This window comes from Oncorhynchus nerka, linkage group LG14 (assembly GCF_034236695.1).
Source record: "Oncorhynchus nerka isolate Pitt River linkage group LG14, Oner_Uvic_2.0, whole genome shotgun sequence".
Classification (NCBI taxonomy): domain Eukaryota; kingdom Metazoa; phylum Chordata; class Actinopteri; order Salmoniformes; family Salmonidae; genus Oncorhynchus; species Oncorhynchus nerka.
Genome location: NC_088409.1, coordinates 21,265,666 through 21,290,347, shown reverse-complemented (window position 1 = coordinate 21,290,347; position 24,682 = coordinate 21,265,666). Strand labels below are relative to the sequence as shown.

Here is a 24,682-nt window from a genome sequence, read left to right as displayed (position 1 = left end):
ACGACTGACAGAAGCTCAAATAAGACTATAATAATCACTTTATCTCTGGGTATTTTATTAGAAATTCTCTACGCAAGAAATAAAACATAGAATTGGGTTACAGGGGGAAAGAGGGCTGTGTGTTAACATTGTAATCTCTGAAGACTGAAGAAACTAGCTGGAGACACGCACACAATACCTTTATCAAAAGAGAAGAAGAGAACAGTTAACTCCGCTGATTGGTGACTAATCTTTAAGTTAAAAAAGTATCTTTTTATTTGATGTTTTACTGTGGTTCAACACGCCTTACATGCTTTTCTTTAGCATACAATCACTGTCCTCAACCCGTCACACCTCTCCTCCTACACCAGGAGTTTCACCATATCTCCCTCCCTCTCAGAGAGAGAAAGAGGATAGATGTCTAGTACTCATATTTACATGGTTATGGTTCAGTTGTGGTCAAGTACAACCACACTTTAGTAATGGAAGGGTCCAACCCCTCCAGGTTATAGAGGGTCATCTTGAGATGGGATGTTTCAAGGCCGGATCAACAGGAATACTCTGCCTGACGTCTCTGTGGAGCCAATCTCATCCCTGATCATACTATATGGCTAGACGGACGGGGATGAGAACGGAGAACATTCAACAGACAAAGCCAATCCAGAGCTTACAATGAAAAACAAATACCTGCACATACACAAACCCTTAAATCAAATACTATGAACAAAACTATAAGAAAATCAATGCAATAGTGAGAATGAGAACTGGGACGGGCTCTACACAGGGAAAGACCAGTGGTGGCTGTCACCAATCCACTGTGAGATTCTGTGCTTGGATGAACCATAGAAAACACATTCAAATCGATAAGCAAATCACACCCCCATGTTGACTAGTCTCTTCCAACACCAGTCACATTCCCTGTTGATGACAGACAACAGAAACCTAATAGAACTCAGCTGTAGACTGACTGGTGGTTAACTGTCTCCATTTTAAAAAGTACACTTCTGAATGGAAGTGTTATTTGGTAATATAACCTGTAATAATGCGTTTCATAACTCATTTACAACCAAAGGAGGTTGGTGGCACCTTAATTGGGGAGGATGGGTTCGTGGTAATGGTTGGAGTGGAATGGTTTCAAATACATGGAAACCATGTGTTTGATGCCTTTCCATGTGTTCCTTTCCAGCCATTATTATGAGCCGTCCTCCCCTCAACAGCCTCCACTGTTTACAACTCAGTGAGAAGATATTAATACTACCTCAATTTAGACAGGTACATCACCTGAGGTACTGCGTCCAGAATCAGTCAGACAAACATACAGGTTATGGCTGCCATATAACAAATGTGACAGAAAATTAAATATGAAAGAATTGAATGAAAACAACAACTTATCACAATGTGCTTGTGTGTTGGATAAGTGATGACAGGAACACACTGCTGAAGAACAGTTTACAGTGAAGAGCTTTCCTTCCCATACCTCCTCTCTCTTACTAAAATATCTGCAGTTTATAGTACTCGCTCACCCTCCTTCCCTCCAAAATATTATCTCCTCTCTCTGTCTCTCTCCTCCTCCTTCCCTACCTTCCCCTCCCTCTCTCTTAGACAGGTTTGTCTGTCTTGCGTGCGGTGATGAAGGCCATGCCGTGAGTCCTGAAGTGTGTGTTCAGATCTGAAACCTTCTCAAAGTGTTTCCCACACACCCTACACCCCACCCTGCCCTCCCCGTCCTCCCCCAGCGGTGTGGGGGGGTGAGACGAGGAAGAGGGAGACCCCGGCAGGGAACCCCCTCTGGGACTCCCGTCACCGTGGTTACCGCCGTTGCCGGGCGAGGATGTCAGGGAGCGGTCGTTATGGCCGTGACGGCTGTGGTTGTCAGGGGGCGTGTCTCGAACCCTGTGGCTGATGAAGCGGTGGCGGGAGAGGGAGGGGGCGGAGGCAAAGCAGGCTCCACACTGTAGACACTGCAGGCTGACTCCTCCCCCCAGGGCCTCGGAGCGGTGCTGGGGGATGTGGTCCAGGAAGACGGCGCGGTCCTCGGTGGTGAAGCCACACGGAGTACAGTGGAACCCAGACTCTGGCTGGGGAGGGGGGGCCGAGGAGGTGACGTGAGGTCTCTTAGCAGGGATGATGCCCTTGGTCACATCGTCCTCTTCCTCCTCAGTCTTCAACCCTCCTCCGTCTTCCTCAGCTGAAACAGTGAACGGAGGGTTGGAGCCTCCGTCCTGCTCCGAGGAACTGTCGGCCCCTTCTGCACCCCTCCCTCGCTGACAGACAGACAGAGAGAATTAGAGTTAATGACATTTAGCATTAATAACCGGTCTTCCTATATAAAGGCTGCAGTCGGTAGTTGTGAGAGAAAGTGGAACTGTACCTTTGTGTCCAGAGCTGACATGCCGTGTCTCAGCTGGACATGTCTCTCCAACACCAGTCTACTGCTGAACGTCCTCTTACCCTCACCACACAACCTACACACACAAACACACGTTAGGGGTTAAGGTGAGATACAGCTGTTGTAGGGTAGTATACATTTAACATTTACATTTAAGTCATTTAGCAGACGCTCTTATCCAGAGCGACTTACAAATTGGTGCATTCACCTTATGACATCAGGGGTTAGCGTGTAGTGTGCATACTTAGTGGATAACTAATTTAGACTCTGACGTGGGGGTAGGGTATGTAGGGGTTAGGGTGTAGTGTGCATACTCACCGGCAGTGGAAGGCTCGTTTGATGCCCTTGTGTTTGACTCTGATGTGGCGTCTGAGGCTGGACGTGGAGGAGAAGGAGTTCTCACAGAGACTACACGGGAACTTCTTCAGGATCTACACAAAACACAGGCACCTTACAGTGAACAGTCCCCTCAGCTCCCCTAGTTTAAAAACAGAAAGGCTACTAAAGACAATGATGCTTACTGAGAAAAACGGCTGAAAATCTGTTCTTCAAAGAAAAAAAAAAAGAGGGCAAACTTTCCTGGATCCCTCCACTTCATGTGAGAGGTGACTGTGCTCCAGAACTTTAGATATACATGATATGACTTTATAACCTATATGATCGGGCCCAATCCCAACTTGAGAAACACCTGGGGAGCTCAAAGTTGAGCATAAATAAACTCTGATCGTATTTTGATGGAAGAACGTAAGTGACGTATTAAGCATAACTTTTCTCAAGTGAGGATTGGGCCTGTGGTGATTCGTTTAAGGGCCAGTTAGGGGTTAATTTTGGGCGGGACTGGGCCCGTGGGCCGGCAGTAGAGTAGGCCTGACCTAGAGGGTCAGAAGATACAATGGATCACTGATCAGTTAGAACCGATTCAGAATCAATCTACTGTACTGCACATCAAACAGTATATCACTACTGCATGAAACATTTAACTGTCTTTATGTGTAGTCTATGTGCAGGCTATGTTCCTGACCTTGCCATGCTGCTCGGCCATATGGGTAATGTAGTCCTCTCTGTCAGCGTAGCGGGCGTGGCAGGGAGCACAGCTCCACCCTGGGCTTGTCTTACTGCTCTCTCCATCCCTCTCTTCATCCTCCTCTTCCTCCCTTCCCCACTCCTCTCCGTCAGAGCTCTCTGTCTTCACCAAGCTACGCACCCGGGGGGGAGGGGCAGGAGAGGGCGCCATGGCAACGGGAACTTCCTGTTTGACCGCAGGGCCTCTGTGAGTAGTCTGAGCAAGGGAAGGGGGAGGAGAATAGAGAAAGGAACACAGCAGATAGGGAGATGGAGGAAAGTTAAGCTACATTTCATATCAACAGAACTGACTGACCCAAACCCAGTCTGGAGAAGGACTGTGTGAGAGGGGAACCCATAGATGTACCTTGATGTGCTCCAGCATGGAACTTCTCTGCGCGTAGAGCTTGGGGCACTCAGGACACTTGAACACGTGCACCTTCTGCTTGACTAGGTGGGTGTCAAAGTGGACGTACAGCAGTGGCTTCTGGGTAAATACCGTGTCACACATCACACACTTGTAGATCATCCTGTAAGGAAAGAGTGAAGGGTATAAGCTTCAATGCCACACAACACTCCTTCCGTGGGCTCCAACTGCTCTTAAACGCTAGTAAAACTAAACGCATGCTCTTCAACCGATCGCTGCCCGCACCCACCCGCCCTACTAGCATCACTACTCTGGACGGTTCCGACTTAGAATATGTGAACAACTAACCAGACACCTAGGTATTTGTAGACTGTCAACTCTCCTTCCCAAACATACTCTCGTAAAACTGACTATCCTACCGATCCTCGACTTCGGCGATGTCATTTACAAAATATCCTCCAACACTCTACTCAGCAAACTGGATGCAGTCTATCACAGTGCCATCCATTTTGTCACCAAAGCCCGATATACCACCCACCACTGCGACCTGTATGCTCTCGTTGGCTGGCCCTCGCTACATATTAGTCGCCAGACCCACTGGCTCCAGGTCATCTTTGCTAGGTAAAGCTCCGCCTTATCTCAGCTCACTGATCACCATAACACCCACCCGTAGCACGCGCTCCAGCAGGTATATCTCACTGGTCATCCCCAAAGCCAACACCTCTGTTGGCTGCCTTTCCTTCCAGTTCTCTGCTGCCAATGACTGGAACAAATTGCAAAAATTGCTGAAGTTGGAGATCAGCTATCTGAGCAGCATACCGATCGCTGCACCTACCTCATCCCCATATTTTATTTACTTTTTTGCACACCAGTATCTCTACTTGCACATCATCAGAGCTCATCTATCACTCCAGTGGTTAATTGCTATATTGTAATTACTTCACTACTATGGCCTATTTATTGCCTTACCTCCTTACTCCATTTGCACACACTGTATATAGATTTTTCTATTGTGTTATTGACTGTATGTTTGTTTATTCCATGTGTAACTCTGTGTTGTTGTTTGTGTCGCACTGCTTTGCTTTATCTTGGCCAGGTTACGGTTGTAAATGAGAACTTGTTCTCAACTGGCCTTCCTGGTTAAATAAAGGTGAAATTAAAAAATGTAAATTTAAAAAATCTGAGAACACAACAAGTGTGTGTGTACATACTTGGCCTGTCCTCCAGTGAGTGTGGGGTGCTGGGTGTTGATGTGGCTCTGGGCGCTGGGGGAGGACTTGAAGGCCATCGGGCAGCTGGGACACTTATGGAACACCTCACAGTGGGCCGTCTGGATATGGGACTTGACCGAGTTTAACCCTCCGAACACCACCTGACAACTAGAACACCTGCAGACAGACAGAGAAACATCGTTGTAGATGTTGTCCCTAAACACTGATTCAGTGTCAGATATTTCTTCATCCTCCTAATGGTTAAAGCATGGGTTGGTGGCTGTTGCGGTGACTATATTACCAACACACTGGCAGTCACGAGTCATGACCACAGTAAAATTCCACGTAATTGTTGAGTCATGGTAATCTCCTCTTATGCACTCTGGACATTGTTAATAGTACTCAAGATGCTAACTACCATCAGGTCCTAATTGCCTGGTACTCAGGGCTCTACTGTCCCTCCATCAGGTCCTAATGGCCTGGTACTCAGGGCTCTACTGTCCCTCCATCAGGTCCTAACTGCCTGGTACTCCGGGCTCTACTGTCCCTCCATCAGGTCCTAATGGCCTGGTACTCAGGGCTCTATCGTCCTCTAACCACTCTGACATCAATGGAAAATATAATCAAACACTAATCATCAAAACAGTAGGACTATCGTACTTTTAAAACTCACTGTGATAATTAATTTGAAGAAAGAAGTTCAACAGCAGGTTGGACCAGTGCAAAATATGGTCGTTGTGGATGTTGTTTCAAAGCCTAACACAACGAAATGGACAGCGCTTTCTAAGGTGATGATTCCAAACACACATTAGAGCTTATGCATAGGCTTCTATTATGAGCCCAAGCCTGTTATACAATACATAGCATACAGCATATTATGCACGGTAGAAAAACATCAAACAAAACTGATTTAAGATGTCTTTGGTACATAATTGGTCTAGCCTATACTACAAAATTAAACTAATTCTAGTAATGGCCTTTCAGCGTGGGCTGTATTATTATGCATACTGGATGGACTGGTTACCTTATGCTACACTCCAACATTTCTATCCATGAGTCTGGAAGAGAACGTATAGGCCTAGGCCATGTTGTTGCTTCATTTATCGTGCAGGGCAGCTTACAGTTAGCCTACAATGATAGTGAATTAGATTTTGAATAGCCTAGTAACAGTGCATTTTTTATATTTTCATAATTAATTGGGTGACACATTACCTTTAGCTATACAGAATCTCACCACCATGCGTTTCCATATCCTCCCCTATCTCCAGCGCGCAGACGGGCTGTCAACAGTTTAGTGAAATATGTTTTGTTGCGAAAATATGTCACTACCGATGTTCTCAAACAGATTTCACTTGGTTTCTCAAATGGAGCACTGGGTAGCTACAGGAACAGGGCTGGAGAACCCATGGCATACAGAGTTTGGGCGGAATAGCACCTGTAGGGCAGCCAGAGCATGCCTGTAGGACCTGTAGGGCAGCCGGAGCATGCCTGTAGGACCTGTAGGGCAGCCGGAGCATGCCTGTAGGACCTGTAGGGCAGCCGGAGCATGCCTGTAGGACCTGTAGGGCAGCCGGAGCATGCCTGTAGGACCTGTAGGGCAGCCGGAGCATGCCTGTAGGGCAGCCGGAGCATGCCTGTAGGACCTGTAGGGCAGCCGGAGCATGCCTGTAGGACCTGTAGGGCAGCCGGAGCATGCCTGTAGGGCAGCCGGAGCATGCCTGTAGGACCTGTAGGGCAGCCGGAGCATGCCTGTAGGACCTGTAGGGCAGCCGGAGCATGCCTGTAAGGCCACCAGAGCATGCCTGTAGGACCTGTAGGGCAGCCGGAGCATGCCTGTAGGATCACCAGAGCATGCCTGTAGGACCTGTAGGGCAGCCAGAGCATGCCTGTAGGATCACCAGAGCATGCCTGTAGGGCAGCCAGGGCATGCCTGTAGGGCAGCCAGAGCATGCCTGTAGGGCAGCCAGAGCATGCCTGTAGGGCAGCTAGGGCCTGTAGGGCAGCAAGAGCATGCCTGTAGGGCAGCCAGAGCATGCCTGTAGGGCAGCTAGGGCAGCCAGAGCAGGCCTGTAGGGCAGCTAGGTCCTGTAGGGCAGCCGGAGCATGCCTGTAGGGTAGCAGGAGCATGCCTGTAGAGCAGCCGGAGCATGCCTGTAGGGCCACCGGAGCATGCCTGTAGGGCAGCCGGAGCAGGCCCATAGGGCAGCAGGAGCATGCCCGTAGGGCAGCCAGAGTAGGGCAGCTAGGGCAGCCAGAGCAGGCCTGTAGGGCAGCTAGGGCCTTTAGGGCAGCCAGAGCATGCCTGTAGGGAAGCTAGGGCAGCCAGAGCAGGCCTGTAGGGCAGCTAGGGCCTGTAGGACAGCCAGAGCATGCCTGTAGGGCAGCTAGGGCCTGTAGGGCAGCCAGAGCATGCCTGTAGGGAGCATGCCTGTAGGGCAGCAGGAGCATGCCTGTAGAGCAGCCGGATCATGCCTGTAGGTCAGCCAGGGCATGCCTGTAGGGCAGCAGGAGTATGCCTGTAGGGCAGCCAGGGCATGCCTGTAGGGCAGCAGGAGTATGCCTGTAGGCCAGCCAGGGCATGCCTGTAGGGCAGCAGGAGTATGCCTGTAGGTCAGCCAGGGCATGCCTGTAGGGCAGCAGGAGTATGCCTGTAGGGCAGCCGGAGCATGCCTGTAGGTCAGCCAGGGCATGCCTGTAGGGCAGCCGGAGCATGCCTGTAGGGCAGCAGGAGTATGCCTGTAGGGCAGCCGGAGCATGCCTGTAGGGCAGCCGGAGCATGCCCGTAGGGCAGCCGGAGCATGCCCGTAGGGCAGCCGGAGCATGCCCGTAGGGCAGCAGGAGCATTCCTGTAGGGCAGCCCGAGCATGCCCGTAGGGAGCATGCCTGTAGGGCAGCAGGAGCATGCCTGTAGAGCAGCCGGATCATGCCTGTAGGTCAGCCAGGGCATGCCTGTAGGGCAGCAGGAGTATGCCTGTAGGGCAGCCAGGGCATGCCTGTAGGGCAGCAGGAGTATGCCTGTAGGCCAGCCAGGGCATGCCTGTAGGGCAGCAGGAGTATGCCTGTAGGTCAGCCAGGGCATGCCTGTAGGGCAGCAGGAGTATGCCTGTAGGGCAGCCGGAGCATGCCTGTAGGTCAGCCAGGGCATGCCTGTAGGGCAGCCGGAGCATGCCTGTAGGGCAGCAGGAGTATGCCTGTAGGGCAGCCGGAGCATGCCTGTAGGGCAGCCGGAGCATGCCCGTAGGGCAGCCGGAGCATGCCCGTAGGGCAGCCGGAGCATGCCCGTAGGGCAGCAGGAGCATTCCTGTAGGGCAGCCCGAGCATGCCCGTAGGGCAGCAGGAGCATGCCCGTAGGGCAGCCAGAGCATGCCTGTAGGGCAGCCAGAGCATGCCTGTAGGACCTGTAGGGCAGCCGGAGCATGCCTGTAGGACCTGTAGGGCAGCCGGAGCATGCCTGTAGGACCTGTAGGGCAGCCGGAGCATGCCTGTAGGGCAGCCGGAGCATGCCTGTAAGGCCGCCAGAGCATGCCTGTAGGACCTGTAGGGCAGCCGGAGCATGCCTGTAGGGCCGCCAGAGCATGCCTGTAGGGCCGCCAGAGCATGCCTGTAGGGCAGCCGGAGCATGCCTGTAGGACCTGTAGGGCAGCCGGAGCATGCCTGTAGGGCCGCCAGAGCATGCCTGTAGGGCCGCCAGAGCATGCCTGTAGGGCCGCCAGAGCATGCCTGTAGGGCCGCCAGAGCATGCCTGTAGGGCAGCCAGAGCATGCCCGTATGAAAGCCAGAGCATGCCCGTAGGGCAGCCAGAGCATGCCTGTAGGGCAGCTAGGGCCTGTAGGGCAGCCAGAGCAGGCCTGTAGGGCAGCTAGGGCCTGTAGGGCAGCCAGAGCAGGCCTGTAGGGCAGCTAGGGCCTGTAGGGCAGCCAGAGCATGCCTGTAGGGAGCATGCCTGTTGGGCCACCGGAGCATGCCTGTAGGGCAGCAGGAGCATGCCTGTAGGGCCACCGGAGCATGCCTGTAGGGCAGCAGGAGCATGCCTGTAGGGCAGCCGGAGCATGCCTGTAGGGCAGCCGGAGCATGCCAGTAGGGCAGCCGGAGAATGCCAGTAGGGCAGCCGGAGCATGCCTGTAGGGCAGCCGGAGCATGCCTGTAGAGCAGCCGGAACATGCTCCTCAAACAATGTTTGATGTGTGGAGTGAAATAAGTGTTGTTATATTTATTTCTCAGCTGCTCATATTAAGCACATGCTCTGCTATAAAACCCAAGTAGTCTTCAAAACAGACCTGCGGGAAAGCATGCAGCCTCCATTCACTATTGGAGTGCATACAGATTAGAGGTCGACCGATTATGATTTTAAAGTTCTCAAATAACTCAAAATCTAGAATATAGGACCCGTTTCAAATTATCACTTTTATGCTCAACATAGCTACTTCATACGCGAATACACTCTGTAATGGGATTTCCCCCCCTCAGCTAAGTTCAATTATACTGTTCTTACTATAAAATCATATAAAATAAAAGGCATATATTGTCAGCTAAAAGCTAAATTAACAAGCCTACAGCCTCTGGCATGGAGCTTAGCCAGTGAATGCACCAATTTGTAAGTCGCTCTGGATAAGAGCGTCTGCTAAATGACTTAAATGTTAAATGTAAATAACATAGGCCTACAGTAGCCCAACTCAAATTCTATTCTTCTGAAATACATTTTCTTCAAATCAAAATGTTTTAGACCTGACTAAAATAATCAATTTATTGTGATGGTGTACATTACATAGACTTATTATATATTGACGTTCCAAAGGTGCACATGTTTACGTTAATTAACGGTTGAATTCCTTGAGACCGGCAGACTTTTCATGACCGCTACAGCCCTAATTGGTGGTAAAGTAATCTGATCCTAGATTAGTGTCTACGGGAGTAACTAGGTTTGCTTCAACCACAGAGGGAGTGAGGGGTGAAAGGTCACCGGTATCCGATGCGTCGTGTGAAATGGAGACAGGCCTCCTCCAAATGGGATTGAAAGGCTGGCTGCTTGGCCACACCCCCACACTCTGGGCAGACATAGGGGGGGCGGGGGTTGTGGATGCGAGCGTGAGCAGAGGCACTGCAGCCGTTAGGAAGGAGCATGGGAGGAGAACACTCCGTACAGGACTGGAGGGAGAGAGAGATGGGAAAAGGAGGGTGCACAGGTCAGTAAGGCAGGTACTCCTAAAGCCATGAAACAAGCTATTACATACAGTGTCTAGACTGAAAAAGTTCTGTGGATTTTTGAACACACACATTGCTCTACTCACAGTGTTAAGGGCTGGTTTGACCTCTTGGAAGTGGGCAGCCACCTCAGCCTTGCTGCAGAACTGCACCTTACACTCAGGACACTTGTTATTGGTGTACAGCACCGGCTCTGTCGCCTTCTTACTGATGATTGGCTGCTGCAGTTGGGGGGCGGGGCTCAGGGTTGCCGGGGTCACTGCTGAAGTCACAGCCGGAGCAGAGGACGCTGGGACAGAGGAGGTGGAGAGGGAGGGAGAGAGCATGCCTGAAGGAGGCATAGAGAGACGGGGAGATAGATAGGGGAATATAGGGGAAGGGGAGTGAAAGGTAAAGAGAGAGGTGGGGTAGATAGGTACTGATAAACAGCGCTGCACTAGTATTCATAAAGCGTCTCAGAGTAGGAGTACTGATCTACGATCAGGTCCCCCCGTTTATATAATATTCATTATGATCTCAAAGTCAAATCTGATCCTAGATCAGCACTACTACTCTGAGATGCTTTACAGTGCATTTGGAAAATATCCAGACCCCTTGACTTTCTCCACATTTTGTTACGTTACAGCCTTATTCTAAAATGTATTACATTGTTTTTCCCCCCTCATCAATCTACACACAATACCCCATAATGATGAGGTGTAAAAAGGTTTTTAGAAATAATTGCAAATGTATAATTTTTTTTTAACAAATACCTTATTTACATAAGTATTCAGACCCTTTGCTATGAGACTCCAAATTGAGCTCAGGTGCATCCAGTTTCCAATGATCATCCTTGAGATGTTTCTACAACTTGATTGGAGTCCACCTGTGGTATATTCAATTGATTTAACATGATTTGGAAAGGCACACACCTGTCTATATAAGGTCCCACAGTTGACAGTGCATGTCAGAGGAAAAACCAAGCCATGAGGTTCAAGGAATTGTCCGTAAAGCTCAGAGAGAGGATTGTGTCGAGGCATAGGCCTGGGGAAGGGTACCAAAAAATGAACAGTGGCCTCCATCATTCTTAAATGGAAGAAGTTTGGAACCACCAAGACTCTATCTAGAGCTGGCCGCCCGGGCCAAACTGAGCAATCGGGGGAGAAGGGTCTTGGTTAGGGAAGTGATGGAGAACCAGATGGTCACTCTGACAGAGCTCTAGAGTTCCTCTGTGGAGATGGGAGAACCTTCCAGAAGGACAACCATCTCTGCAGCAATCCACCAATCAGGCCTTTATTGTAGAGTGGCCAGACGGAAGCCTCTCCTCAGTAAAAGGCACATGACAGCCAACTTGGAGTTTGCCAAAAGGCACCTAAAGGACTTTCAGACCATGAATGCCAAGCGTCACGTCTGACGGAAACCTGGCACCATCCCTATGGTGAAGCACGGTGGTGGCAGCCTCATGCTGTGGGGATGTTTTCCAGCGGCAGGGACTGGGAGCTTAGTCAGGATCGAGGGAAAGATGAACAGAGAAAAGTACATTGATCTCCTTGACGAAAACCTGCTCCAGAGCGCTCAGGACCTCAGACTGGGGAGAAGGTTCACCTTCCAACAGGACAACAACCCTAAGCACACAGCCATGACAACACAGGAGTGGTTTCGGGACAAGTCTCTGAATGTCCTTGAGTGGCCCTACCAGAACCCAGACTTGAAGCCGATTGAACAGCTCTGGAGGGACCTGAAAATAGCTGTGCAGCGACACTCCCCACCCAACCTGACAGAGCTCGAGAGGATCTGCAGAGAAGAATGGGAGAAACTCCTCAAATACAGGTGTGCCAAGCTTGTAGTGTCATACCCAAGACTCAAGGCTGTAATCGCTGCCAAAGGTGCTTCGGCAAAGTAAAGGGTCTGAAGTCTAAAAAAATTACATTTACATTAGTTATTTGCAAACATTTCTAAAAACCTGTTTTTACTTTGTCATTATGGGGTATTGTGTGTAGATTGAGGGGGAAAAACAACTTAATCCATTTTAGAATAAGGCTGTAAACTAAAAAAAATGTGAAAAAAGTCAAGGGGTCTGAATACTTTCCGAATGCACTGTATGTATACAGCCCTAGGTGAGATATGAAGGTAATAGCACACAGTCTCTCTCACCGATGGGAGTGGTGTCCTGTTGGCCTATCATCTGCTCTACACTGACAGGTCTCATGACCAGGTGGGAACACTGCATGACCAGTCCCCTCTCCTTGTGTTCCCTGGCGTGGAGCAGCAGGCTGCACTTGTTGAAGAATGCCAGCCGCTTGGCACAGTGGTTACAAGTCACCTCGATCCTCAGGGACCGCCGGTCGTAGTGGCGGGCCAGGCTGCGCTCCAGGGCAAACGCATCGCCACACTCCAGACAGCGGTAGCCCTGCGACGCAAAGGAAGAACAACATGAATACAATACCTATGTCGATGACATGTCTCTAGATACAATGCATAGTCATTGGTCTTGTATGTATTGGCTGGCGCAATCAAATTTCCCCTTTGGGGATTAATATGTGCCCTTGAGCGAGGCACTTAACCCTAATTTGCTCCAGGGGTGCTGTAGTACTATGGCTGACCCTGTAAAACAACACATTTCACTGCACCTATATGGTGTGTGACCATAAAAAAACACAACATAAACAAGAGCGATTTATTGATCTACAGAACACAAGGTCTAACAGAAATTGGACATGCGCTTTTATCCCAACCACTACTAGTGCAATATTGAATCCATGCTGATATAGACCCATTAACCTTAACTCTGGACCTCAAAGCCAGTTCCACTGTGTTTTTTCATTGTTCCCATCTAATCAGGGACCGATTTAGACCTGGGATACCAGGTGGGTGCAATTAATTATCAGGTAGAACAGAAAAGCAGCAGGCTCCGGACCTCATGGTGTAAGAGTTGAATACCCCTGATATTCAACCTAGGTCTGTTACCTGTGCAGGCAGAGGCAGGTCCCACTCCGGTGGTAGTGGTGTACAGAGGTCTGGTCTGTAGCTGGGCAGCAGGTTCTTGCTGTTGAGGATCTTGTTGAAGGCCTCCACCAGACTGGACTGGCTCCTGGAGATAATGGCTCCTGTACTGTTCACTATGGAGGCTGGTCTACTGCCCCCCTGAGGGGTGAGGAGGGGAGAGGGTGACACAGGCACACCCCCATTCAGGGCCTTCTGACCTAGGCTGCGCACGCCAGCCCCCCCTGGACTGAATCTGGGGGAGGCGGAAGAGACAGAGGGGAGGGCTGCTGACTTGGTGATGCTAACAGCCGTAGCCGACACTTTGGGCTTGTTGCTGTCGGCGGCCATCTTGTTTTGGGCCTTGCTGGCGGCCATCAACATGGCAGTACTTGCATCCTGGAGTGTAGACACAGGCAGGAGGCTGCCACCCTTTGACTTCTGCTGCGGAGGCTGCTGAGATGCCACCCTCTTGGGCCGGCTGAGGACCTTACGACCCCCGGGGGAGGGTTTGGAACCATCTGCGCCTTTTGAGGGGGTCCCCCCTGCTCCTTTGGATGCTACTCGTGTCACTGTCCTGGTGATGCTGCCTGTAGGGGTCTTGACTGTTTTGATTCGGACTTTGAGTGGGCGAACGGGGGCTGTTGGTGTTGTCGTAGAATTGGCCGGAGCCGTCTCTGTGTCTCCTGTTTGTCTTCCATCCACAACCTCCATCTTCTCACTGTTGTCTGACCTGCACCCCAGGCTAGGCTCACTCTCCATGGGATCCTCTCCCTCTCTAGCCCCCTGTGGAGTTGATGCTGAGGTTGGTGCAGGGCTGAAGCTCCTCTTGGACAAAGTGGACATAGCAGAACCTGTCTGGTCAGGCGGGGGGCTCTCTGGTGAGTCCCTCTCCTCGATCACATGTTCCGAGTTTCTTTCCTCCATCACAGGGCTAGAGATGGGTCTGGGGTTACTGAGGGCGTCAGCCAGCCAGGACTGACGGGCCTGGGGCTGGGCAGGAGGAGGGGAGGGAGACCTGGGGGTGGAGGGTACTTCATCTGGAGGGGGCGGTTTAGAGCTGGAAGATGTCTGAGAGATGGAGGGAGAGGGTTTGGAGGAGAGAGGAGGAGGGCAAGAGAGGAGAGTAGGGGAGGAGGGAGTTGGGGAGCTGAACAGCTCTGAAGAGGACACTTGGCGGTGTCTGCGTGGAAATTTGGGAGGGGAGCACATGGGAGAATCTGGGCTCTCTTGGATCACTAGCGGGCTTCCCAAATCCGGTTCAGAGTCGTCCTCATCCGAGTCCATGATGCGCCTCACCCCCACTCTCAGGCTTCCGTTGGAGGGAAGGGGGGAGGAAAGAGGCCCGGGAGGGCACAGAGTGTCCTCACTCAGGATGGAGGGAGGAGAGAGGTGTGGGTTGACAGAGAGTGAGGACGACAATGATGATGAGGATGATGTGGAGGTTATAGGACCGGCAGAGGTATGAGAGGAGAGAGGTTTCCGTCTGTTGAGAATATTAACTGTATGTTTGGTTGTGCAGGCCGACCCCCCTACGCCTCCAATGCTGCCCCCTCCTTCACTCGCAGTGGGAGGGGAGCAGGTTGACCAGAGCTCCCCGTTGGCCTGGCCCAGCCCCTGGTCTCTCACACTGGGCTCCAGCGTGACTGTGGACCCCTCAAACCCATTCTGGAGGAGAGGTTCTGAGGAGACCAAACCAGGCATCCTAGGAGCCAGTTGTGAATTCAGCAGGCCCCCCTTGACTCCCATCCCAGTCTCCACCTCAGCGTCTGTCCCACTGCCCCCAGGGCTGTCCCCATCCTCTTCATCTGACCCCTCAGTCTCTTCATAGGAGTCAGGCCTCACCCTGTTCTTAACAATCACACTGACCACTGGAGGCTCACTTTGGGAGTTGGGAGGGGAGTCAGTGGGGCTGGAAGGTCTTGGCGAGGGACCCCCGGCCCCCGATACGCTGCCCCCGACCTTCCCTGACCCCTCCCCACCCTCTTCTGGCACAGACTGGATGGCCTCTTTGGCATCGATGTCTGGAATGTCGAAGGCTGCCAACAAGTCGTCGAAATCTGGGGTTTTCATGTCCCCCATTCCCGGATTACAAAACCTGCAGAACGGACACACAAGAGTGAGAAATAAACACTGTTGTCCCCAACCCAACCAAAGCCTGAAGCAGGACCGAATACTATGAATCTTGATAATTCATGATAAACGTAGATGTGACTTCCTGTTTTGAACGTGCATCATCATAATGTTGAATAGCCTATATTTCAGGTAGCTATGTAAGTTAATTACTAGAACCCAATAAACCCCACGCCTGGCAAACTTGTTGAATGAGTTAGCAGTTAGAAGGAACCACTTTATTTGGAAGTCAGAAACGTATTTGAAAGTTCGAGTTCCCCTACTGCCCTCGTGTGAACTGGCTACTGCGCTAATGTTAGCAAGTTAGTACAGCAAAGGCAGCAAGAAAGACCGATAGCTAGGCCTAGTTTTCAGACAGCGTTTTTTCCCCTTGTTGCACATGTTTCATGCAGTGCAGCTGTACTAGTTAAATATTCTCGCTGAGTTTGCGAGAACACAAAATGTGGATATTTTATCCACAGAATGTGTATTTGGCTATGTAGCTAGCTACCACACTGAGCTGTCAACCACCTCAGCACACATACACTAACTAGTTACGTTCCCTTCTAGCATTCCTCCGACCAGCTAGCGTAGCTAACATTACTTAGCTAGCTAGAATTTTCTACGTCGTCGTCAAAGCAATGAAGCATTTTATCGCCTGCTTTTCAGGTATTTAAACCTTACAATTGGAAATGATTTAAGAACATTCATTTGAATACGTGGTTTATACGGGTATATGTGACAAGCAGAAATGTATATCTAGTTTTAAATGTGAAGGAAATGGTTTGTTTACCTGGCTCTTCGGTTCGCGACTTTCCTTTTTGACGCATGAGTTGTTCGTCACCAGAAACGACGGGGGAGATAGGTCCTGCCAGGTTCATAACGTGTCAACTTTGGAAGCTGTATATGCAATTTGACACACTCCTGACGTACATACGTGTTATATTGTAATGCATTGTTCTTGCTCTGGCGAGTGTTGGCTATCATTTCCTGAAAATAGCAGTGGTATAATCAAATAACCTTTATGGCACAATGTCCTCCAAAGCCAAGGGCATGCTTTTGTTGCAGGGACAAAATTTAGACAATGTATCTTATGTGTTTCACAAAGCATGGCTTTTCAGAAAGACCTAGTTACACAGGGATAGTTTGCAAAATCAATGTTTATCTGACATTTTTATACTAAAAGTCAAGTTCATATTCCACCACATCTGTTGTGTCTTCATCAATCCCCTCTTTGGAAGGAGTGTGTACAGCATGTCAACTTTGGCACAAAACTCCACAACAACCAGCCGAGGTGTTCCCTTGAATTATGTAAATTTATTTATTATTATCAGCACATAAAATGTACACTTACCGAATGTGCTTGGGTTGATATAAGGTCCCACTTTAGTACAAACTTTTATTTTTTAAAGGCAACATGCATCATTAACCTTGACACAACAAAGAAAGAAAGCCCTGTTCAACTGTTTGAGTATGGCGATACAAAAAAAACCTAGAGGTCATCCGAGGTTACAGTTTGCACAACTATTATATTAAAGGAGCCATTGTCAACAGGTCAACGCCAGGGTATCTATTATGTTTACTGTGTAAATGTTCATTTCTTCTTCTCATCGTCTTTGTCTTTCTTGCTGTCAGGTTTGGATCCTGTCTGTGAGGCCAGCGAGCCCATGGCATTCCGGATGGCCTCGTTGTTGGGGTCGACACCCGGTAGGTTCTCCAGGACGCTTTGGAGGAACTCTGGGTCCTGCATCACATCATAGTCCTCCTCATCCTGCAGAGAGAGAGTAACATACGCTAGAAAAACAAGAGCATTTGAGCATGCGTAACAGGCGGGATATGTCCGCTACACATGTACACTTTCATCTCAGTGGTGTGAGAGAGTTGGCCGTACCTTAGCAACCTCTGAGTCTCCAGGGGCTCCTGTGTCCATGTCCATTGACTCTGCACCAAACTCTGCTGGGTAGGATAGGACAGATGTTACAGACTGACTGTGCCATGTTATAACTGGTTATAACATGTGTATGTCACTGACCTCCACCCTGCATGGACATCTGTAGAGCGTAGGCAATCTGCTCGTCCTCCGTCATGCGGCTGAAGTCGGGCATAGCGGGCGTGGCCGTGTCAGCCTGGGGGACTGACATCTTCAGCAGAGCTTCGTCTGACTCTAGAACAGGAGGTGGTTAACAGTTTATCCCCCCATATGCAGTGCCTCCCTTCAGGGAAGATCCAAGTACAGAGAGGGGAGAGAGATAATGGTGTATGGGCATTGGTTGGTTGCCAGTTATAGATGAGTGATTAGTTTGTAGGTAGAGGTTTATAGTTAAGTGTACAGGGTGTAGATGGAGAGTTGTGTATTTGTCTCACCGTCAGCGGTAGGCGAGGGAACCCCGGCCTCAGTAGCAGACACCACTGCTGCCCTGCGAGTCTCATCCTCCTGCCTCTGTCTCTGCTCCTCCATAGACACCCTCAGAGCCTGGAGAAGGCACAGAGTGCAGAAAAAGTTCAAAGGGGGAAGATTGTAGCATACGATAATAACCATCCAAAAAAGAGGCAATGAGAGCGAGAAAGAACTAGAAAGTATAAAAACTAGAGTGAGAGAGGATGATCAACTCATCTAGTCCTCCCCCTCTCACCAGTGCCAGCTCTGGGTCTGCACTGGGGTCCACTCCAAACTCAAAGTCACTGGACCCCAGGCCCAGCATGGCTCCTCCCTCCCCAGCAAGGATAGGAGAGGACAGCAGGGCATCAGCCAGACTGGGGCCTGGAGGCACTGTCACAAGGTGGGACCCTGCTCCTTCCTTCCCATTCAGAGTGTTGATGAAGGCCGTCAGCTTTTCTGTGTTCACCTCCTGGAGACCAAAAGGAGGTTATATAAGGGAGACAGTGATGGCTATAAAGAAATAATGAGACCAGATAAATATTAAGAAATTTGGTACCTCCTCTCCAAAGTTAATGATGTCCACACTGACTTTCTCTTTCTTTAGACGCTTTGCCATTTTCACCAGCTAGAGAGAATGTGACAGGAAATTATGTCAGAGGGGACATGCATGCAGCTATCAACACACTGCATTGATAGAACACTCACATCCTTCTCGTTGTCCTCCACTGGGCTACCCACAAAGGCAATTATACGCATCTTGTGGTTCTTCCCCTGTCTGTGCTTCAGAGCCAACTGGGAGAGGAGAGGACACAGGGTTCAGTGTCGTGACGTACAATAAGCTGAAGTGTATTGTTGTGTAGTATACATACATGTGCCACTCTGATGCCTGTGCAGAAGCTGATGTTTCCACGGGGCTGGACAGCGTGCAGTTTAGACAGTATCCTCCCCGCGTCTGCAGTCAATGTGGTCAGCACCTCACAGTTACTGCGCAGAGAACAATAGTTACTAAACATTTCTTACACTCGATCACTAAAAATAATCACAAGCATCCTGTAATATCTAAATGATGAATGTTTAAATTTTTTGTTGCGGCCATAGGACAAGCACAAAGACATCTCACACACACAGCTCCTTACTTGGCCATGGTGATGAGGCCCACATTGTTCTCAGGGTTGCTGCGCGTCTTGGAGTGGCACACAATGTTGACAGCATCTTGCTGGGCCTGAAGTCTGGTGGGGAGGAAGTCTCCATTCCTCATATACTCACTGTTGTCCACACTGAGGCGCACGGACAACACAGTACATACGTTACACAGTGTAGCATGTAGGCCAGGGAGGGGCAACTCCAGTCCTCAGGGGCCAGAGTTGTGTCACACCTTTTCCCCCCATCCCTACAGCTGATTTAGAGATCATGATTAGTTGATTATTGGAGTCAGACGTGTTAGCTGGAGCAAAAGTGTGACACCAACTAGGCTCCCGAGGACTGGAGTTGCCCATTCCCGATAAAGGCCCACTAGAGCTGATTCAAACCACCAAAGCTTGATGAGTTCATCATTTGAATCTGCTGTGTAGTGCTAGGACAAAAAACAAAACGTGCACCAGGGCTGAGTTTGGGAAACCTTGTATTAGAGCACAGTGACAAGGTGGCTGGTATTATATCTATATTTAGAACAGGGTTGCATAAATTAGTTAATGCTGCCATTTGTAGTTTTTGGGCTCACCAACCAAATTCAGATAGAAATGCGAGTTATATGTAATTCTCATTGAAATAAAGTATTTTACGTTTGGTTTTGTACACCAGCTTCAAAACAGCTGAAAATACAATATGTGGTTATGGAAAATATATTTCGCAGTGGTTTAGATGGTACAGTGATGCTCTACACTATACTTACTTTTGTCACAAACAAAGTATAACTATTAGAATTTTAGCAACCAAGAAATCATCTAAGTGTGCCCTTTAACTGGCAACAGTAACATTCTGCCAACCGTTTTCCCCAACCAGGACTCTCTATTTTACCCCCTTCTCCCATACTACTGCTAATCCCTAGACAGACTGATGGTAGGGGACATATTCAAGTGCCTAGCTAGCGAATGTTGTCGATGTTGACATAGGAAGTTTTTATCCAGAACAGCTTACAGTAGGCAGAAACAAAGACTGGGGTGCTCGTTTACCGAACCTTATGTTTAAACTACTGCCTTGTTCACCAAATAACAAAGAATACTAGCTAGCTAATGATACGTTTCGGGATGAAATGCTTGCTACATTGGCAAAATCCATCAGGACCTTACTTGAAACAACTTCTCGGAGTACATCTTGCTAACTAAGCTACTCTAAATTCTCAGAATTATTTTATTGCCATCATAACCGTTGCATGTCATAGCGAAGCTAGCATTAGCAAGCCAAAAATGACTCAGGAAAATGGCTAGGATTGCTGGCCTGACGTGTTTACATAACTAATGTTAACGGCAATTTCATGATAAAAAAAGACGCACGTTCACATTAAACTAAACAAACTCTTCCTCTTACTTAGTTTAAAGAATAAAACATATGACAATTATTATTTTCTTTCCCTTACCAGACCATAGTACTTTCGAGTCCCATCTTGGAATCCTTTTGTTGCTACGTCACCAGAACTGATGGTCGATGGGAAATGCAGCTCGGCCCAAAAATACCTGCGCATATATTTGTTGACAACGATTTACACGTACACCACAGGAGGTTGGTGGCACCTTACTTGGGGAGGACGGGCTGATGGGAATGGCTGGAGCATAATTAGTGGAATGGTATCAAATACATCAAACCATGTAGTAATTGAGTAATTAGTGTAAATAACTCATTGTGGAACCAATACCACCCTCTGTGCCCTTCCTTCCCAGCCATTATGAGCAGCCTCCACTAACATACATTATGGACCAAGAGAGACTGTAATCCACATTTTGGTTTGGTTTACTGAGCAGGGAAGCTGGGCAGGGTTATCAGGGTCAAAACATTCAAAAGAGCACAACTTTTGAGGGCCATGGTTGGAAATAGCATTAACAAGGAATACATTGAGCTTTTTACAAAGAGGGTGGGTTAGGGAGGAAAAGTAGTGAACGCAAGAACACCTAATATTACATTTTTGGGGCCCTGCTTAAGGCCTTCTTTGCCTCTCCTGCAAACAAAAACCTAAGTCATTTACATTTACGTCATTTAGCAGACGCTCTTATCCAGAGCGACTTACTAAGTCAACATACTGTAAAATGCCATGTCAAGGACAGAGACTCCCCCACTCACAAATAAAGTGATGTGAGTTTGTGGATCTACTGTAGTGTAGACCTACCCCTCCATTCCCTAAACAGTTGTATCATGTTCAGGAATAAGGACAAGAACCAACATTTAGAAAATAAGTTTATTCTAAAATCAGAGCCAATATGAAAAACATTACATCACTGAAAGATGGTAGAAGGAACAGGCAGCATGAGAAGGCATTTCCGTGACTACTATATACATATACAAATTTTATACAGGCAGAGTAAAAATAGAGTAATTGAAGCATAGACGGTAACCAGCAACATTGGCTCGGAGGCTGTGTGAAACATTCAACGTAGAAAAGCATGGGACATCCTTGCCCCAGAACAATGGAGAATATATCACTATCAAAATCAAACATGAAATATAAAAATGGTCAAATAATCCCCTCCCATATGCAATACACTACTTAAGTCTGACATTTCCTGTCAGAAGAATACATTATTATACGTACAATCATCTACGGTACATGTACAACTTATGAATCATTTCAGGCTACAAGGTCATAATACAAATACAATAAATACGATTCTTGAAACTTTAAGATGGCAGACTTGTTCATATTGCATTAGTTCATATGTTCTGTAGTGTCTGTGTTGCAAGTGTACCGCCCTTTGAGCACCAAAGGGTGAGGTGTCTGTTGTGCTGTGGTCCAGTCAAGTCACCAGACGCTGCAACGGGTTTAATCCAGCATCTACACAGAAGCACACAGGCTTTAAAACTACATTGTTCTGACTGTCAGATGTTAGTTTGTAAAGTTAAGCATACGCTAAAAGTCATGATCAGCGTTCATGGAGTTAAATCCAGACCCTGTTGTCACACTAAGGCCCTTGTTATAATAAGACACAATACCATCTATTGAAAATGTGATTCAAAACTTGGGAACATGGAGCTTGGAGTGTTTTCTTTGGTGGCCAACTGTTCTCAAAAAGCACAAGACTGAACTGAGCTCTTTGAAATGATGGGGAAGCTGAGCAGGGTTATCAGGGTCAAAGGTCAAAACATTCAAACGAGCACAACTTTTAATTGGAAATGATTTAAACAGGAATACCATATGAGCTTTTTACAAAGAGGGTGGGTTCGCCAGGAAAAGTAGACGCAAGAACTTGAAATGAATCAAACCATGTATTAGGTTATTTGTGTAAATCACTAATTTGGAACCAATACCACCCTCTCTTGTGCCCTTCCTTCCTGTGTCCTTTAAAATACGTATAGTTATCATGCAGGACAGCTCCTCTCAAATGGTGAGCGCTGAAACGGTTCGAAGGCTCATTAAACTCAGATCTGTTAGGAAAACATCAAGTTCATCAAAACTCTAAGTTCTGAAGCATAGGTTTCCATATGCAGTGAGTTCATCCATGTTCAAGTCCATAACATTTTGATTGCTTTTCCAATTTGTCATGACAGTTGATCAGAGAGCGCTCCACCTCCAGCCTCTAGTTTCTTCAGGGCATGGCTGTGTTCTTGTACTCCCCCATTCCCTTTAAACATCCCTATTGTCTCACGGTGCATCAATGAACATTAATCATTATCACCACAGGCTGATATCCCCCAGTTTGTCAGTCTGTCCATCTCTCCCTCTCTGCTTTGAACCACATGTGCACTCCCATCTACTTAGAAATGTGTCCTCACAATCAGGCCATTGTGGCCCTTTAAAATCACACTGTGTTGGTGTGAAATACAAGATCTAGCATAACCAGTAGGAAGTGATATGTATCCCTGTGTCTGAAATATCCTACTACAGGATAAATAGTATGAGCTACCACCCAGCGCTTGTGTTAGTATTCTACACAGTGACTGAGCAAATGGGAAAAAAATAACAAACCCATGTTTATATAAACGTTAATGTACAAGAGATGTACTACAGAGACGCAAACAAAGTCATCCACACAATGTGGTGAGTCTCAAACTCAGTGGGGTGAAGCAGCCATTTCTGTAGCCAGCAGAAATCCCTTGTTGCTTATTAATGAAAGTCAGGTCAGTTAAAAGTATCAAAATGCTTGAATGACGGTGGTAGAATTACCATTGCTTGAAGAACACGTATAATTTTTGTGCACAAAACAGTCTAAATGGCTGGGTGTGAATGAATGTGATGAAACTGAACTGCCATACGAAGACCGAAAAAGGCATGTGTAGAGTGTGCGTTAAACGCTCGCTCTGAATTTTGATTGGCTCATTCCTTTCAACCCTGCCGGTTGATTGGTCAATTTTCTTTCAAAGATACTTTTGATTGGTAGTGAGAATATAAAAACAACAGACAAACAAGAGTTTGAATGTATGTGTAACGGGACATTAAAGAAACAAAAATATGAGAGAGAGAGACACAGCAAGACTAGCACCAGACAGACACAAAGGCACAGCTATAAAAAGGAAGCCCATAAGTGACAGGCCGTTTTTGTCCACCAATAAAAAAAAAATGCATCCGCAGGTCTCCAGTTGGGGAACCCCACTCTATTCTAAGGGTATGGAGGTGGGGGGCCATTACTATGTTCTTGCTCTGGTCTCTCACTCCTAGATCAATATAGCACATGTGGTCTCATCAGAGAGTAAGATTCCAGGATAACCATGGAGACAGACAGAGCCTTCCCATCAGCCGGTAACACTGTGTATAGCAGTGGAGGCTGTTGAGGGGAGGATGGCTCATAATAATGACTGGAACAGTGCAAATGGAATGACATTAAACCATGTGTTTGATGTATTATATACCATTCCACTCAAGACATTACCACGAGCCCGTCCTCCCCAATTAAGGTGCCAACCTCCTGTGGTGTATAGCCTACCCATACTGCCCTACCAAGAAAAAAGGCAGTAACTGCTCATTTGGTCAAAAATTAGTTAGCATTTATTTAATGTAGCAAAAATCACTTAATCATGTGGGCAAGTATCCTGCCTCGTATTGTGTTTGAGAAAATGGGGGTGATATTAGCAGTAACTCTACTAGGTAACTGTGAAACTAAGGTAAATAAAAGCCATTTTTCTCAGTTCCACACTATGAGCAGTTACTACCTTTTTGCTTGGTAGGGCAGAATAGCTCTGGCCTGTACATTCCTGCCCCCAGCTCCAGTCAGTCAGCTACTGTATACATCCATAATCTAAAAGAATAGAAGGTCTGTGTGATGAAGTCATATGTTCTGTCCACAGCAGTAAATGTGTGGTCATAATTTAAAAAAACACTACATATAGAGATGATTCTCCTGTCCGTCCCATCTCCTGGCTGTGTGGAGGGAGGAAGGTGTGGACAGATGTAGAATGATAACATGAGATATTATGATTGGAGTCACTGAAAACGGAACCCAAATACTGTCCACAAGAAGGAATGCACAAAGTAACAGAACCGAGAGTGATATAGAGCATGGGGTTCCACCTCCACACTGTTGATACAGGGGTGTCTAAGCCCACGTCCCTCTCCCCTTCAGGCTTTGTGATAGGTGGGACAGTGTATGTGGGTTTCATGACACAGAGACTCCTGTAGTAACTTAGTTGGAGAAAGGTTTCTAGCAGCATACCCATGTGTCTGTCTGGCTGACCAAGCCTTCAGACAGCCACCACCTCCTCACACATATATACACCTCTCTCCCTCTTTGTTCCTCTCTCTGGCACCCAGTCACACTCTCCCTCACTTCACCCCCCCCCCCCCCCCGTTCAGTCAGCCTGAAGTATGTTGCAAACCTCCCCCGCAGAAAAGGATGGATGGATCGACAGAGTGAGAATGGAGGATGCAAGACTACTCT

General features: G+C 48.1%; 2 protein-coding genes across 5 annotated transcripts; both read right to left on the bottom strand.

Moving 5' to 3' along the window:
• Positions 1-34: 34 nt before the first annotated feature.
• LOC115122045 (zinc finger protein 687a-like) lies at positions 35-16,182 on the bottom strand. 3 transcript variants are annotated; one of them, XM_029651206.2, is made up of 11 exons: positions 16,077-16,182; positions 13,157-15,269; positions 12,344-12,599; positions 10,297-10,538; positions 9,969-10,153; positions 5,009-5,185; positions 3,798-3,960; positions 3,390-3,647; positions 2,687-2,799; positions 2,351-2,444; positions 35-2,243 (listed from the first exon to the last, which is right to left on the bottom strand). In XM_029651206.2, the coding sequence occupies exons 2-11, from the start codon at positions 15,251-15,253 to the stop codon at positions 1,578-1,580; spliced, it is 4,251 nt and encodes a 1,416-aa protein (XP_029507066.1). In that variant the 5' UTR covers positions 15,254-15,269; positions 16,077-16,182; the 3' UTR covers positions 35-1,577. The 3 variants fall into 3 exon arrangements, 2 of the variants coding, with proteins under 2 accessions (XP_029507066.1, XP_064883825.1); XR_010465740.1 differs by lacking the exons at positions 35-2,243; positions 2,351-2,444 and adding an exon at positions 2,890-3,240 and having other exon boundaries at positions 2,711-2,799; XM_065027753.1 differs by lacking the exons at positions 35-2,243; positions 2,351-2,444 and having other exon boundaries at positions 2,710-3,240.
• A 398-nt stretch (positions 16,183-16,580) lies between these two features.
• On the bottom strand, positions 16,581-20,345 carry LOC115122043 (26S proteasome non-ATPase regulatory subunit 4-like). Of its 2 annotated transcripts, none has more exons than XM_029651201.1 (10): positions 20,239-20,345; positions 18,800-18,940; positions 18,533-18,647; positions 18,369-18,455; positions 18,220-18,288; positions 17,917-18,132; positions 17,648-17,756; positions 17,316-17,447; positions 17,175-17,239; positions 16,581-17,054 (listed from the first exon to the last, which is right to left on the bottom strand). In XM_029651201.1, exons 1-10 carry the CDS (start codon positions 20,262-20,264, stop codon positions 16,878-16,880), a joined length of 1,137 nt encoding a protein of 378 aa, XP_029507061.1. In that variant the 5' UTR covers positions 20,265-20,345; the 3' UTR covers positions 16,581-16,877. The 2 variants fall into 2 exon arrangements, with proteins under 2 accessions (XP_029507061.1, XP_029507062.1); XM_029651202.2 differs by having other exon boundaries at positions 17,175-17,236.
• Positions 20,346-24,682: the final 4,337 nt, after the last annotated feature.

Bases quoted from the DNA above. Each gene is read 5' to 3' on its own strand.
- LOC115122045 (XM_029651206.2), bottom strand. From the start codon at position 15,253: ATGGGGGACATGAAAACCCCAGATTTCGACGACTTGTTGGCAGCCTTC. The intron at 3,961-5,008 runs GTATGTACACAC...CTTTCCTTACAG, and splicing joins CTCACTGGAGGACAGGCCAA to GATGATCTACAAGTGTGTGA. The intron at 2,800-3,389 runs GTCAGGAACATA...TGTTTTGTGTAG, and splicing joins TGGCCGAGCAGCATGGCAAG to ATCCTGAAGAAGTTCCCGTG.
- LOC115122043 (XM_029651201.1), bottom strand. From the start codon at position 20,264: ATGGGACTCGAAAGTACTATGGTCTG. The intron at 18,648-18,799 runs GTAAGGAGCTGT...TTCTCTGCGCAG, and splicing joins GGCCTCATCACCATGGCCAA to TAACTGTGAGGTGCTGACCA. The intron at 18,133-18,219 runs GTACCAAATTTC...TTTGGTCTCCAG, and splicing joins TCATTAACTTTGGAGAGGAG to GAGGTGAACACAGAAAAGCT.